The sequence below is a fragment of the Lates calcarifer genome, linkage group LG5 (assembly GCF_001640805.2).
Source record: "Lates calcarifer isolate ASB-BC8 linkage group LG5, TLL_Latcal_v3, whole genome shotgun sequence".
In the NCBI taxonomy this organism is placed as follows: domain Eukaryota; kingdom Metazoa; phylum Chordata; class Actinopteri; family Centropomidae; genus Lates; species Lates calcarifer.
Window position 1 is genome coordinate 9,955,120 of NC_066837.1, and position 17,713 is coordinate 9,972,832.

The following is a 17,713-nucleotide window of genomic DNA, read 5'->3' on the forward strand; positions in this document are numbered from 1 at the left end:
CTGACAGAAACATCAGAAAGACAGAGCACGAGAGGATCGAAAGTTCAGGCTGAAAGACTGGAGCATACTTGAGAAGGTGAAGTTCAAAAGTGGTCCCCAGTGGAGTAGGAGGGTTTGCGGCAGTGATCCCCAAACTGGGGGTGTGTTCTGGTGCCTGGCACCGGGACACTGGCATTCCTGTCCTGTGGGTTGCAGAGAGGGGCCTCCATGGATCTGGCTTGTTCGGGGGCAACCCACAGATGCTTCATCGGACTGGGATATGGATACTGGTATGGGGAGATTGGAGGCCAAGGGCTCTCTGTCCTGTTGCTCAACCATTTCTGAACAACAATGTTTAAGTATACCTGCAGACCTTCTGATATGAGAGCTCCCAGCTATTGGAGGCTAGCCCCTGAGGTTTTGCTTCCAGCTGTAACAGCACTGACAGGTAGCCAAATGTAACTCACATTACACCAAGTCATAACTACACCTTTATAAGCACAGACATAAAAATGTGGTGTATCAAACTCATATTTGTATTTGGTTATCTGAGTGCTCTGAGGACCATAACAAGGCTAATATAATAATAAAACAGCTTTAATTAATGCCAGCTATAAGTCATTGCAGAAGACAGGGTCATGTTCAGTGTCTCATCTACAATGACATGATGACAGTAAGATTCTACTGCACATTCTTTCAAAATACCCCAATAAATAATAATGCGGAGGATATGACAAAAAATTCTGTTTTGTTCACAAGTAAATAATTAAACACAGAGAATGTCGTTTTGGAAACTGTGGCAGTAAAACTGGAATCTTCTCTACAAGATGGGTGTAAATAATGAGCTAGTTTAAGTCAGAGAGGTCAGGGTTTCAATCTCCAGAACTGACAGACCATCAGTGTCAATGACCTGCTGTACAACAACACATATCTCTCCGAGCAGACCACTACCTTCCTCATGTAGCTGTTATGTGCAAATGTTGATCTGTTGAATCTGGTGATATGTATCTCATGGCGTGATGTAGTTGGAAATCAGGCAAGTCAAACTCCAGTCTAGTATATTGCACTAGAAAAATAACTGATGGAAAGTAGAGTTAACCCAGCTGCATACGTGACCAAATTATTAGACCAACAGCATTAGCCTACAGGGACTGTGCCAAAAGGGTGTCATGGCCAATTGATGCTATGCTGGCCCCTGCTGTTCCCTCAACTTATTTCTCCTACTCACATGTTAAGTGGTGTGGATCACTGTGAAGCTATGAGAGACAAAAAATATATGACTTCCTTTAGAACCTTCGCAGTAAAACTACGATGAGCTTTCATATAACATCTTGAGCAAAACATACACTTCTGAGTTGTAAAACATTATGTCATGCAAAGTGTAATGTTGGTTACAAAAAATCAAAGAGTATATTACTTAACAGATGCGAGAGTGAAAAAATAGTCTCATAGTCATTTGATGCTATTCCTATCATTTGGCGATAGAGGTCAGTAGAAAAGCTAGATTAGCTTAATCTATGCTCTTTTATACATGTTCCCTCAGAAAGGTACCCAGTTATAGGCTTTTATTTTGAAAGTGCATGACCCGTTTTCCTTTAATTTTGCACATTAACGGTTCGAATTGACGCAACGGACTCCCCTGACCGGATTTATCTGTTTCCATATGACCGGGCTTACTTTCACAGCGGGGTTCATACTGGAATACTGGACCTTGACAGAAAGACAAAGAAGAGAGAGAGAGAGAGAGAGAGAGAGAGAGAGAGAGACTTAATGAAATAGCGTTATCAGCGGCAGAAGAAGAGGAGAGCGCAGGCACCGGGGAGTTTTTTTTTTAAATACCCATTTGTATGGTTCTCGGATCATAAGCACTTGAGGACTAGAAACATGCACCTACTGGGAATATCTCTTTTATTGGCATATCTTCTCTACACCAACCTCGCCAGCGACTTCAGCCACAGCGACTATCATGATTACTACGAGCAGGAGCAGACGGACGAGTCGGTAAGTTTGAGAAAAAAAAAAGAAAAAGAAAAAGGGCAGAACTTGTGTGAAATTAACCTGTACGTCTTAATGTGCGTGTGTGAATGCTTGCATGTGCCTCCATGTGCCGTAATGTTTCACCTGATCCTGTCAGAGAGGGGGACCAGGGACCACCCGGGTGCTTCATGTTGATTGATACAAAGGTCCGCTCTAAAGGTTTTTCACATAAATTTAAGTTAAATCATCAGGAGGGGTATTGGAAAAGTAACCCTGATGATGTCACAGTGATGTCATCAGGGTAACCACATGTAAAATTTTTAGCAAAAAGTTTGCATTGTGAACTGGAGGGGTGGGGTTTAAGAGCAGTGGGCATTTAGAGGGCTAACAAAAGATGCTATTGACTCATTGTTGGTGCTTGACTTATATTTAGGAGTTTGTTTTTTCCTTTTTTTTTTTTTTTGGTAAATGTCGGAGTCCCCCAACTTTTCAATACTGCAATATTAAATCACTGGAATACTCACTGTGCTTTTAACTATTGTGAAATTGTATGCTTATCCCCAATGTGCTTGTGGGAAATGGAAATGTGCCTTTATCCCCTTCACCTGTACATAGATGGGGAAACACACTAATATGACCAGAACTTCACCAAAGATTTACTTTATTTACCCGTAGCCTACCTAAATATGCCTGTCCACCCAGATAACGCAGACAAATCCCCCAGGAAAAAAGTGCCCATATCCTTTGGAAGAGAACATTAACTATATGCCACTAAATTGTCCTCACACTGCCAGAATAAATAAGTAAATTAATAAATAAATATATAAATTAAACAATTTCCCACCTCCAGATGCCTGAGCTTTCTCCCCCTCACTAAGTTTATTATCTCTATTCACGTCCCAAGTTTTATTCCCCTGGTGTGTGTGTGTGGCTCTGGACAAGTGAAAACAAAAGGCACGTTAGTAACAGTCAGCGCTCAGAATGAGAAGCCAAAGCCAGAGCGCTCTGAGTGTGTTTATCTAACTGATTGTAATCATCTGTTCTGGTGTGCAGGATATCATTAAAGGTTTAGCTCAAGCTTCTTCTGGATCTAAGAGGTCAAACATGGTTTTTATGTATCACGTATTAAACTAGGCGTTTACTGTTTTACACAAAGAAGGTAACACTGATATTAACTGTCTTTTGTTCAATGGTTATTATTCATCTGTCAAGTCCTGTAATAATTGTTGGATTGATCCATCATTGAAACACACTTTTCTTTAATGTTAAGCCAGCACAGCAGATTTGAATTGAACTGAATTAACAGAGGAACTGGATGAGAGAGGAAGGGAAACAGTGAGAGAGAGAGAGCAGTGAACATTTTCCAAGGGGGAGGATTAGCCAGAGAAAGGAGCCAATGAAGGCAAGTGTCACATAGGTCAAGTGTGTGTGTGTGTGTGTGGCTTCTACAGATGCAGGGCTAGAGCAAGGGGGGATAAGTGCTAAGTAGTATCATGCAGCCATTTGATCATAGTAGACTCTTAACTGTGATGATGAGCCTCTCCCTCAGCTCCAGTCTTCAACCTTCTACCTTTAAAGCCCTCACAGTTATTCTGTGGAATTTAAATTACACCTGCTTGTTTCTGCTATCAGATGTCTAAGGATTAAAACACATTTGATTTGCATGTTCCTTGCCTCAAATGAGCTTACTGCAGAAAAGATATTAGAGTAAAGACCCCTTAAACTTTCCCTTAGTCTTCATTTTTTGACTAAAACTAAAACATAGAAATTAAAGTGATGCACAGTGGCTACAGAAAGAATTCCGACCTCACTATTTGCACACTTAATTGTGTTGTAGACTTCATTTGAAATGGATAAAACTTCTATTTTTGCCCACTCTCCTCTCAAGCTCCATCAGAGTAAGGTGTCTGTGAACTGCTATCTTCAGGTTCCTCCACAGATGTTATGGGCTTTGAGTATGGGCTTTGGTTGGGCCACTTAAGGACAGAGACCACTCCAGTGTTGACTTGCTGCATGGTTTGGCTGCATTTGTCCATACTGTCCAGTTTTCCTGTCCTTGCCACTGAGAAGCACCCACATGGCATGATGCCGCCACCACCATGCTTCTCTGTAGGGATGGTATTAACTAGGTGGTGAGCAGTGCCTGGCATTTGCCAGATACATAGCTTGGAATTCTACTCAAAAGTGTAAATATTTGTCTCATCAGACCAGAGAGTAATTTTCCTCATGCTCTCAAAGTTCTTTATATGTAATTTGGCATTAACTCCAAGACAGCCATTGAGTTTAGTATCTGTTTGGTTCTTGATCCGTGACTGGGGCATTACACAGTTTTGCCAGATGGCCAACTCCAGGAAGGGTTCTGGTGGAGGCCACTATGCTCCTGGGAACACTCAAAGCTTTAGAAATGGTTTTATACTCTTTCCCTGATCCATGCCTTACCACAAAATTTAATCTTAGAAGTCTATAGAGTTCATGGCTTGTTCTTGTCTTGACTTGCTGTGTGCACTGTGGGAACTTACAGGCGTGTGCCTTTCTAAACTATGTCCAATCAATTAAAAGCAGAGTAAGGCATCCTGGAGGAAGACTGATGATACACAAACTCAGCAGCAAAACAAACACACCCCTCCCTTCAGTGCTCCTTCAGAAGTTCTGCCCCCCAAAGTGGTTGATGTACATTGCCATGGAAACCCAAGCTAACAACTGGCCAAGGAGGAAAATTTGGGAATGGAGTGCATCCATTTTTTCATAGCTGAGGCAAAACGATGAAACACTTGGGTTATGTGTTGACAGTTTCTCCAAGCTACACAGTAGCTGCAGACAGCAATACTCACAACTCTCCTCCTGGTCTAACACTAACAAACAGAACAGAACAATACTGCCCAACTGGCTCTGTCATATCCTTTCTTTCTAAATTTATATTCCTCTGCCCGTTTCTTCTTAGTTTGTTTGTTTGCCATTACACCATCAATGCTTTGTAGTATTAGCATACACTGGAATTTCCATCTTTCTCACTCCCACTTCCCCATTTATACCCTCTCTTGTACTGTGTATGACTGACTGGAATAGTTTGCACCGATCCACTTCATTTACATCCCAATTCTAGAGCCAGGGCTTTGTAGAAACACCAGATTTTTTTTCAGTAGACATACAGAAGAGGCAGCTAGCCGACTATGAGGAGATATTCCCTTAATTTGAATAAAAGTGCATTAGATTATAATTGTTATCTTCAAATTTGCCACAGGTAGATTTTCATTTTAGACACATCTTGAGGATAATTAAAGCAAAGAACATGAACCTGACCACATTTGGAGTGCCACAGTAAAGGTTCGTACTTTCTGAAGCCACTGTATCTATATGCCAGTCATTCGTACAGGCAATTTAAAGTAGCCAATCAACCTGATCTGCATATCTTTGGACTGTGCAGGGCAACTGGAATGCTTTAGATGTGTATAGAACTTGATCAAAGTCCACCTGTGATAAACTGAATTCACTGGACATAGTTTAGAAAAGCACACACCTGTGATCATAAGGTCCCAAAATTCACACAGGACAGAAACCAAGGAATGAGGTTGAAGGAACTTGTTGTATATCTTATTTTTTTGGCAAGGCATAGATAACGGCAAGAGTGTAAAACCGTGTCTAAAGCTTTGAGTGTTCCCTGGAGCACAGTTGCCTCAATAACTGTGAAGAAGTTTGGAATTACCAGGGCTTTTTGGTTGTCTGTTTGCCAAATGACATTCTAAGGACTCTGACAGCAAACAAAAAAGATTCTCTCGTCTGATGAGACAAAAACAGAACTCTTCAGGTAGAATTCCAAGCTTGGTGAACACCAGGCACTGTTCATTACCTGGCTAATACCATTCCTGATGACACATAGTGGTGGCAACATCATGCCATGGGGTGCTTCTCAGCTTCTCAAGAGACGGGACAGAAAAGATGAATACCAAATGCACAGAGGTCTAGACTTAAAACCCAGAGAGACCCTCTCCTATAGAGAATAGCAATCCATGCTCCCCATCCACTCTGATAGAGTTTGAGAGGATCCCCCTTGGTAGAATGGAATAAACTGCCCAAATTCGGGCGTGCAAAGCTTGTGGAGACTTACCCAACAACCCTAGAAGCTGCACTTGCTGTCAAAGGGGATTCTACAAAGTATTGAATCAAAGGTCTGAATACTTCTGGAAATGAAAGATTTCAGTTTTTTCATTGTTTATCATTGAGTATATTATCAGTGTAGATTGATGGGAAAAATTTCTAATTAAATCTACAACACAAAGTATACAAAAAGTGAAGGGTTCTGAATACTCTCTAAAACCACTGTATGTCAACCCTGTTTCTTGTCCAGTGTGAATGAGAATAGCAGCTTGCAGCCAGAGTGGTTTATTTGGAAAATGATACAGATATTTACACTATCAGCATATAGTCCTAAGATTGGTTGGTTGATTGCTCAGTCATCTCTCTACCACACAATAAAATATCTCCTCAGCTACTGGACAGATTACCATGAAATCTGATGTGGATATTCATGGTCCCAAGAGGATAATTTCTAATAATTAGCAAGTGTATCTATTGGGGTAACATTTCTGTGATGAATATTGCAGTCTTTAGCAGAAGCTTGAGGGGCTTTGCAGGTTTTGTCAGATGTCAGTAAACCTGAATAAATAATGCAAGCTTGGCCTGGAAGAGCCCATGTTGAGTTCTGACAAGGACCAACAGTAAATGTGTGGAATCCATAAGGATGCTCATTGAATTCACTAAAAAACTTGATGGTTCAGCCTTGATCTTCCCTGACTCATCTGACTTACTACATTTGGCTTGTTGTGGAGGAAAAATCCCCAGTCAGTCTCTCCAGTGAACCCTGTTGTGTGCCATTTGTCTTCACAACCTTCCCAGCAGTTCCTTTTTGTTTTTTGATTTTTTTATCTCTCCTCCATGTTTTCATTGGCTTTCTATGTCTAGTTTTCCTTTTGACCTACGAGATCTGAACATTTTTTGCTTCATTGCTCAGGGGCTTTTCTGAGGTTGAGCTCTATCAACCTACCGGTCTTTCAACAAATAGTGTTTCAAAATAACAGTGTTAGTGGGTAATAATAGTATTTTACAGAGACCCCTGCCCGGAGTACCAAATGAAAGGGCTTTTACCACACATGGCAATACAATAAGTGCCAAAAAAGTTTAGACAAACAAAACAAAGTACTTAAATGTTAATTTGGTCATATTTGTTGTTATTGGCAACATACTGGCCTTTTTATATGACTCATTTCCAGTATGATAAATGCCAGATGTTTGAAAAGTGCAGTTCTCATTGTAGTTTTTGTAGACTGTGTCAAGTGCATAATATGTTTTTGTGAAATGTAAAGCCATCCAAATTGTTGTTGTTTGTTTTGTTGTTGTTGTTGTTTTTTTTAATTTTTTTAGCAACACTATGACTAAATGTTGAATTCATCTGCACAATAGTCGTTGTTTTTATTGTCCACCCCTTACAGCTACAGCAAATTTGAAATACACTGAAAAAGTCAATAGTGACTGAAAGCCTAAGACACAACACAAACCAAGACCTTTGGTGTCAAAGTCATGTGTTGTGTTTATGCAATGACCTGCTCCAACCTCGGTACAATATTTTGCCCTAACAATAAAGGGTCAAACCTCAACCTACAGTTTGGGCCAGTTGGGAACAGCATAACAAGCTGTAAATACAACACTGACATTTTATTACTACATAAAGTTGTTATGGGGAACATGTTAGCAAACAGTTGCCTACTGTATGTAGCAGAATAAGCGTTTTTTGTTTCTAGCCACCTGACAAATGTACAAACACAAAGTCTTTGAAGCCCCTTTCCAATTTGCAAACCTTTATGCTCATCTGGTAACAATTTAAGATGTCTCATGTCTGGTCACTTTTACGTAAAAAATTACAATGACAATCTATCATTTTTGTGTTATTAGCAACATGGTACAAATTTGAATTTAATGCCATCAGATTAACTTAAAGGTTACTGCAGCACGTCTTGAAACATGGACAAAGAAAAAAGTGCAGACACACACACACACACACACACACACACATACAGAGATGGAGAGAGAGCGAGAGAGAGAGAAAAAAATCCCACCTATAATGCATTCTTAAATAACTATAATTAATTCATTATCTTATTTTCTATCTCTTGTGTACACATTAATAAACAATGAAACACTGTGAAGGAGTCAATTGTAAGTTGTTGAGAAGAGTTGTTGAGTCTTCTCAGATCAAACCAGTCAACTAAAAACTGTTTTCAAGGAGATTAGAGAGACAGACTAATAACTATCTCTTAACATATTTTTAATGTTTATTGTTAGACTGATATCCAGCAAACCTGTATGCACAGTTTGTGAGCCAACTGGACTGAAACAGTCCCAGCTTAATGTCCTGTCAGTCAGTGCTTGTGCATGTCAGCAGAATTCACTCTGTCAAATTGATGAGTTTGATATGAAAATATATCAGTAGTTTCACAGCAGTGAAAGCTTTCACAATGGTGAATAACCCCTCAATGTTCAGAGAGTGCTCGTTTTGGCAATTCATGAATTCAAGATGTTCATATGAATGTAGTAATGTATGTATATTTTTGAAATTGCTGAAATTGTCTGTGTTAACATGTTAACAAAGTGGTACTATTCAACAACAGATTTAGGATGCATATCCTTCTGAGGTCAATAAAACCAATGACGTCTTGGTATTCTTGTCTCTACATCAACTCTGGTCAAGCTGTGATGAAAAAAACTTTGTCCAAGTCAGCTGTTGCTGTTAACTTTGAAATTCATTTATAGTCAAAGTGATGATGGTTTCTAACAGGCCAATACAGCTCACCAGGAAGTTACAACTGCCATGTAATCCACAGATAACCCTGAGCTCCTAAGTAGAGTGATGGATGTGGTGAAATACCTGGTACAGCGCCAGTAATACTCTGTCTCCCCAAATCTGTCTCAGTGTTTTTCTCTCACTCTCTGTGGGCTTATGTTGCTACATCACTCTCACTTCTTCATGGTGAAGATGACTAAGAATAGAACATTATCAATGCTCTTCCTCCCTTATCCTGACCCAGTCATCACAAAGTTTCTCTGTCATCTTACTATTAATTTTCTATCCAACTGCTTTGTCTCTGTCTCTTTTCCACTCCCCCTCTGTCGTCTGTCTGTATCTCTTGCCCATATTTCACAACCCCCTGGAGCTTACATAGGAAAGTAGTGTGTAATTAGTGATCATTTTGAGGGAATTTTCTGTGATTTCTTAGTGGACATTCCAGCACAGTCAGATTGTGCTGACTGAGAGTGGAGATTTGTGTCCACCCCAATTGTGTCATCTATAAATATCACTCAAAAAATGCAAAATGATTCTGCAGATTCATACAAGAGTAGACAGAGAGATCCTTATTGAGAGTGCCTTCTTTGTAGCTTTGGTGGTTCAAAAGAAAATACTAACAACATGAAAGATGGGCAAGGACAGTGAGCTGGTAAAGGGTTTGCCAATAGTTTGAGGAATTCTGATGAGGTATAAAGAATATGAAGAAAACAGCAAAGACTGTGCTCCTTTCTAGACTATAGAGGAATATGCTGATGTTTGGCATCTGCAGTTAAAGGACGAGTATCCACAGCTTTTCTTCAACAAATGTTTCTACATTTCCTTAAATCTACATTAATTAATACCCCTGTGGAGCTGCTACGTGCTAAGTGTGCTCGCCAGCTCACCAGTCTTTAACCATCTGCATGTTTAGTCCCGGGCAGGTAGCACATGACAGAGTTCTCTGAAAACAGTTCTGTGCTGCAGCTGGAAACAAAGTTGATGAGGGTGAGACTGAACCACAACAGTGAAGTTGTGGATTGCAAGGCCAAAACAAAAAGCACAAAGATGCTAAGAGCAGGCACATTCTGCAGAGAAATAATTCTTTGTGGGTCATTACAATTGACTTATCATAAAATATTGATAACTGCAGGTTTAAAAGATTGTTTTAGTAGTTTAACAAGACTAAGACTTAAAGTCACAAGTAAAGCCGTGTTCACAGCACTCTTGGATGCTGATTCATAGGTCTCCAGCAAAAAACTGCTGTGTAATCTGGCAATAAAGTTGAACCTGGCTCAACTTTTGCTGCAAGACAATGTGATGCAATCTGAGGGTATTGGCCCATCAAATATGCAAGCATGCATTTCTGGTAGATTACTACGTAAATATGAATATTTCATCAATTCCTGAAGCAACTTCCCTCATCAGTGTAGCCTTTTGCATTTTTTCGGGAAGGCTGCTTTTCGTCAGAAAGTTGATAGCCAGAGGCTGTAATGCACTTTATATATCAAAAAACAAAACTGATGCATGTGCCACTCAACAGTCTGTCAAAAAATGTATCCATTTGATACCACTTCCTTCCAGATGATGGCACTAATGCATCAACTGAACCAATGAACAAAAAAAAAAAAAAAAAAAAATATCACAAATCTTAATCTTAATCAAAATCTTACATTAGCTTGCCACCATTTTGGCATGTTAGAATTTGATGTGCAGTGGTTGTGAATGGGTTTGTTTTTAGTAGATATTTTTACTGTCAGTCCTGGTGAAAATGGGTGAAATGAAGACAGAACTGTCTCTGATGTCTCTCAGGTGACACACCTCATCTTAACCAACGTCTCTCCATTTCCTTAAAGATTAGCATCAGACTTAGACAGACTTTTTTTTAATTGATCCCTTTGGGATGGACTCCCTCGGGGAAATTACGCAAGACAGCAAGCAGTAAGACAGCTTATCACTTTTCAGTGACTCAAATTTGCACTTCAGCGTTCATCACAGCCCTTTCAAATACTAGTGTGAGAAGGCATTATGAGTCCACTTTTTTAAAATTTATTTATTTAGATAATACCATGTCCATCATCATCGCTGTTTGGGTAGAAAGCACAATAAAAGTCTCCTCAGAGCATCCAAAATGAGCTAGATCCCTGTTAAGATGAAGATGATGCATTTCTTTTTGGATTATTCAAAAGAAATGCAGTGATGTAACATCTGTCACAGGACTGAAACAATGATCAAACTTAAACCAAGTTAATGTAATCACGTAGCCATCCTCTAGGCCCCTCTTTTTTTCCCTTCTCTCCTCCTTTCCCTTATTCACGACTCCCATTCTCTCTGTAATAGAAAAGAATCGAATCAATTCTAAATGTTACATCTTGCTTCTTTTTTTTTTAGAAAACATACCTAGACCTTTTATATATGATAAGTAGGCTTTACACTGCTAAATGTTCAGATTTTTGTAAAATAACTTTTATTGCCTGTCTATCTGTCCGATGCAGTTTTCAGGGACTCGTTTTTGTTGTCCAGTATTAATGTAGGAGACAGACTTTTTGATTGTTGATGCTCTTTGAACTCAAAGTATGTAAGGTCTCCCTGAGAGTGCTAAGACATCCAGTTAACCAGCTGGGGTTAGAGCCCCTTAAAGAATTGACCTGTAAGCATCATTAGTTGTACATGCTGTATTTTATACAGTGTGAGTCTGAATGGGGGTCAACAGGTGGAAGTTGTTCTCCAGCCTTGCCCCCAAGTCAGCCTCTGGCTAGCTAGCCTCCAGCCTGTCTCCCAGTTGGTCAGCCTTTGGCCTGTTAACCACCAGCTAGTCTTCCGGCCTGCTAGCCTCCAGCCTGCCTGCCTGTTGGGCCTCCTTATCCTTTCTGATTGCTCACAGTAGAGCATATAAACAGGACACAATCTGATCATTTTTAATGCTTACTTAAATGAAAATTGTCCCATTACATATAAAAGGAGCAAACACTGGCTGTAACCACATCTTTTCTTAAAGATTCTAATAATTATTTAACTGTAATAATTATCATTATATTACCTTTCATTTGTTGTATGTTGTGGCAGCATCATCAGGAGTAGTAATCTGCTGTCTCAGGCACAGCTGCCCTGACTCTTAAACCAGCACTCTGTTTACTGTCTGTATTGTATTTTTGTTTGCTATTTTTGGTGAATGTTTCATGTCTTTTCAATACAATGGAATTCAGTGATTCTACACAGTGTAGTCATGTAGTGGCTTTGTGTATCTCTGTGTGTAGTAGGACAGTGTAGTAGGACCCCCCCCCCCGCCAATTTTCCATTCAGCCTGTTCTCAACTATGTTGCTTTATTTTTTCTTGTTCTGTCTCCATGTACTTTAACTTTTGTATGTGATAACTAAGCTTTTATTCACACTGTCCCTTCTTACCTGAGTAAGTGCTAGAACTTGTCCAATTCCTTTGTTCCCTCAATGACCCAATTTACACATGGGAATTGTTTAGCTCTTTAATCTAATCTAATCTAATCTAATTTAAAATAATCTAATCTAATCAGTTCTCCATAGTCTCTCTTTGTGTTTCTCAAACTTAAAACTGCACCTTACTCTCTTCCATATTAAGTATAAAACATTTTTTATATTTTTTTATATTCTATTTTTATTTCTGTAAGGAGTTACAGATGTTCTCTCTCTTTCTCTCTCCCCCTGTGTAGTGTGTGTGCGTGAGAGAGAGAGAGAGAGAGAGAGAGAGAGAGAGAGAGAGAGAGAGAGAGAGAGAGAGAGAGAGAACAGCTGGTTTAACACTTAGACAACAAAAGAATCAATAGGCCGTTAAAATTGAAATGTGATTTAAACTGACATCATTGCCGTGGTATATGTGTGTATGTGTGTGTGTGTGTGTGTGTGTGGCCCATACCTCTATACTCAGACTGCATGTGTGTGTCCATGAACATTTGTGAATGTATGTGTCTATGAGTGTTTTTTGAATGTTGTATTTGAGCAGAGGATCTCAGGACCTTGATGTCATCACAGAGTTCCAATTTAGCAAACTTATACCAGCCCCACACCTGCACGAATCTGTGCCAGATTACAAGCAATTACCTTTAAATCAGTTCCAGAAACAACATGGCCCATTAACGTTGGACCTGTGGTTTACCTGTATTCTGGCCCAGAGCTGCTACTGAGGAGGACAGTTAAATGCAAGGAGAGCCAGGGTACTCTAGGGATGCACAAGAAGGAAATAAATACATTTTAAAAGTAAGCAAATAAACAGTAAATACACAAGTATGTTTAGATTGCAGGGGAGATAGCACTCTCCATGTTTTATATGAATCATGTTTAGCTTATGTTTGTTCAGACCAACTCTCCAAAATCCCAAAATGAAACTTTGGTTAAATTGAGTTTAGATTTAAATGCAGATCAAAATACAACTTTTAATGCCTTTAAGGCAGAGTGTGTACTAAGTTATATTCAATGAACAACTCTTTTCAGTGTGATTCACAACCGTCTGTAGAATGTATTAAAGGTAGGGTTAGTAATTACAATCTAATGCACTTTTATTCAAATTTTAGGGAATATCTCCTCATAGTCCGCTAGCTGCCCCTTCTGTGTGTGTATGTGCTGAAAAAGATCTGGTGTTTCTACACAGCCCTGGCTCTAGAATTGGGATATAAATGAATAGGATTGGCACGATCCATTTCATTTGTGCTCATGCATAGAAGGTGGTAGGGAATAAAGGAGGCAGTGGGAGTGAGAAAGATGGAAATTTCAGTGCATGCTAATGCTAAAGAGGAAACAGACAGAGGAATATAAATTTAAAAGAAAGGCTACGACAGATCCAGCAGTATACTTTTTACTAGCCATGCTAGCAGTGTGACTCTGTGGGTTGCAGTGTTGTTCTGTCTGTTGGTAGGTTTTTCATTTAGTTGATTGGTCCACCTACTGAAATTCCAACAACTAATGAAGGGATTGCCATTAAATTTTGTACAGACCAAGCGTGGTCCCCAGAGGATGAATCCTGCTGACTTTGGCGATCCCCTGACTTTTCCCTCTAGTGTTCCTTAACATTTGTGGTTCAGAATTAAATATATCAACAACTCTTTGATCACTCAAACTTGACATGGAATCTGTCACACATGAGGGATTGAGTTGATTTCTACATGACATGTATTCCGGTGCAAAATCAGTGTAATTTGGGGTGAGAGAGTACTACACTCAGGTAGAAGGGCTGTTACTTGACTCAGTGTTACTTTGGCCTATGAATGAGCAGAGCATCTTTTCAGAATTGTACATCTTTTAGCACACTGACCCCACCAGTTTGGTGTACTTAATGTTACTAATGGCCATATCATAAGGGACAGCAAATGTAACAGCAAAGATCTAGCTAGAATGCAGGTACACTTAGTGATGTGCATATAGTGCCATGAACTTTTAACTTGAACTTAACTTGAGCCTTGAAAATTGCATGAAATTTGTAAATCATCACACTAAACATCCCAGATACTTTATTTTTGTGTCAGAATTACATTGTCGTCACACAGGAGAGTCAATAGCAAGGGCTGTGAAAACTCCTGTTGGTGCACTCATAGACAATTAGGCATTGTCATGGATTGGCTGCTGAAGAGCAACCTTTTTAAGAAGCAGCTGTGGAGAGACACTTGCCACTTTTAAAGCTGGCTAGTCTATTGAAATTGTTCATAATTGTTGATAAGAAACTCCCTAATGCTTTTGGAAGAAAAGGTTCACTTTATTTTTTTCATGTTGTCTGTGTTTTATGTTTTGTCTGTTCTAAATTACATAGTGAACTATGCTTTGAATCTTGCTGATGAATAGTGGCTCTAAGTAGGGATATCAAGTTTTGTTGATTCTGATCCATATCCAAGTCTTTAAATTATGGCTATCGGCCGATAATAAACTGAATCAGCTTCTTACATTTACATAAATGATGATCAAGGCTTAAGAGGAAGCGCTGAAAAAGTAGGTGAGACAATCAGTTCTCTGCCTGAAAATTTTTAACAGAATAGATGTCATTTCCTGTATTCTGGTGCCTTTCTCAGCTTTTTTGAGCTGCTGTGACGGCAGAGAGAGAGAGGTGTTTTCCCCAGTGAAGGAAGAGCGTGTGTATATGTGTGTATTTGTGAAACCACCATCTGAACAGACAAGTAGAAAGCTATAGAATCAGGGGAAACTGAGACAGGACACACAGGGAAAGACAAACACACACACATGAACACAGATGGAGGAAACCCAAACAGGACATATACATGTAAAAAAAAATCTGTGCAGACAGAAGCACAAACACGAAACATGCATATATGTACAGAAACACACATAAATAAATAAAATGTTTCTAGTAGAAAATTGAGTGTTGTGTGTGTTATCTCTGCAGTGACTATAAACAGAGTTACAGAAGCAGGATAATACAATGGACTGCTTCACTCTCAGTGTTTGACCAGCCTCTAATACAAAGGCCAGTCAGTGTGTGTGTGATGGCCTTGGTTGCAACCAATAGTCATATTGTTCCTGTCAGACTGATTATGTGGACGTTAAATCGCTTGTTTATTTTAAATAGCACAATGGCGTATATCTAATTGTACTGAAGGACAGGAAGTGAGATAACATTCACATACACTACCCATAGATTTGTCAGAGAAGAGGAATTAAGTGAATTGCGAGGTGAATCATAACAGACAGTAATGCAGCTCGCACATGTCCTCTGTTTGCCAATTTAATTAGAACTTTACCCTCATTTACATAGACCAAAGAGTGCAAATGTAAATTTTAGCCATATCTTGATTGATAACCACCCTTAGACAAAATAAAATGAAATAAAAGTAAATAAAATCAATCAAATAGCAGCTTATTTTGAGCGCCAAATATGGATCATAATACAGCTATTCACAGTTTATAATGCTCACCCAGCTCTACACCAATCAGCAGCCACACCACCGCTCTGTCATCCTCACATTCTGTTAGCTTACTGTTAGCTGTTAGCCTGCACACTTGTGTGGAGCCACAAATTATTAAAATTGCTCTTCAGCACAACTGCTAACAAAACTTTTTATCCTTAATCAAAAACAGTTTCAGAGCAACTGAATTCAATTTCTCAATATTACATTCAGCTTCAATTCAGCTCCTGAATTAATAAATTCACTTTAAGATTATGCTATTCAGATTTAATGTTCCAAATGCCAGGAAGATCCCAGGATATTGTCCCGCCCACAACTCAGCAAAATATGATTGGCTAAGACAATTGTCAAAATCAAATTCATGTCCAAATTGACTTGCATTAAGCAGGCATTCAGTTTCCTGATAGGGAAAGAAGAAATATTGTGATTGGTCCATTTCCCGTTCTGTTATATTAACCTAGTGTTTGCCAAGACTTATTAGTCAACATTTCCAATGAAGATCTAGAAATCATTACTCTTATTTCACTGAATAAAAACAATTCTAAAAAGTAGTTATTTGGAGTACAAAAATTTCAATATTTTCTCTTAGGCCCTCACTGAATACCTTGAAGGCCCAGAGTGTTCCCCACTGGTTCCCCAAACAGGTAAGGCAAGATGTTTCTTTTGTTGTATGGCGCAAAGCGGCACAACCAGGAGACAGATGCAGCATGATCAGAGAAGGATAGCTGGTCATCAAACAGGCACTGAACACATGTGTTACTATTACAGTGTTTTTCTTTCATGTGAGTAACTAGTTACTACATTACGCTTCTTCGTATCACATGCCAATGAGTATATATGGCCTCTATTTGTTGCTCTACCCATTTTGAAATTCTTCTCACTAAATAAATAAAGTGTATTTCTAATTGTATGTCCTCTTTAGTGTGAAAGTGCGACAAACTGATGACAAAGATGAGACTATGATGAGACAAAACTGATTTGCTATTAAACAATAACTGTGTCTAAGTCTCCATAGGATACTGGTTGGGGAAAGATGGTGTTTATGGTTTAAATTTAAATTAAATTTAAATTTAAATTAAATTTAAATTTAAATCAGCACCTTGTGTCTTAAGTCCCTGTTAACTTCTTCTCCATTACACCAGACCATGATCTTTCACTAATGTTAACCAAGTGCTGTGTGTGTCTAAACATGGTTTCATTTAAGACACTAGCGCAGTGCCCATTCAAAATGTGCCTAACAGCAGGGGCTAAATTCTTGGCCTGTGTTACCTCAGCTTGCTTTCTGGGCTGCAGTGTGTGTGGTCAGTGGTCAGTTTTGTGTCCTGCCTCAGTAAAAATCTGACTGACATACACAGCACCATCCATACATTACAATACAGTACATGTATCTAATATATCAAAGTGCATTAGTGCCTCAGGGCAGAGATAAGGAAGATCATAACTACATTATAGTCAGTGTCACAATTTTCAAGATTCGCACATTGAAACGCTTGAAATACTCCTTCAGAAACATGAGATACACCAAGGTGACCAGAGTATATATGAAACCCATGACAACAAATAGGAAAAGGTGCATGATGTATACATGAGCTGGGCTCAAGTCAGACTCAGGTTTATCAGATTTTCAGACTCTGATTAGGAGTGTAAAGACTCCACTTTCTTTAAGAGAGTAATCAATACAAAATTAAAAAGTAATAATGATTTCTGTAAATGAACTTTGCTTTTGTATATTGAAATGAATGACATTTAGTTTGGTGAAGGACATATAATGACTTGTTTAGGACAAACATGCATAATATAATTAAATAGGATTTTGATGCTATTTCTGTTTTAATCTACTGTATCTCACATCATAAACACATCATAAAATGTGACACATCATTTGCACTTTGACACATTTCAAGAATCAAGAACAATGCCAACTTTGCTGTAAAGAAAGTTGGAAAGCCCAAAAATGACACAGGGTTGATGAGCCACTGTAATCTGATGACTCCCACACAAACATCAGAGTATAAATTCATAACGGACCAGATGGATGAGAGTAGAAGTATGCAGTCTCATG

General features: G+C 39.0%; 1 protein-coding gene across 2 annotated transcripts in view; it reads left to right on the forward strand.

The window, feature by feature from the left end:
* Window positions 1–1,588: 1,588 nt before the first annotated feature.
* Window positions 1,589–17,713, forward strand: part of vegfc (vascular endothelial growth factor c) — a 43,259-nt gene continuing 27,134 nt past the window's right edge. Inside the window, exons 1-2 of one of the 2 annotated variants that reach the window (XM_018682764.2) lie at window positions 1,589–1,980; window positions 16,241–16,295. In XM_018682764.2, the coding sequence (XP_018538280.1) occupies window positions 1,946–1,980; window positions 16,241–16,295 (90 nt within the window). In that variant the 5' untranslated portion in view covers window positions 1,589–1,945. The remainder of the gene's footprint in view (window positions 1,981–16,240; window positions 16,296–17,713) is intronic. The other variant, XM_018682763.2, reaches the window with a different exon arrangement.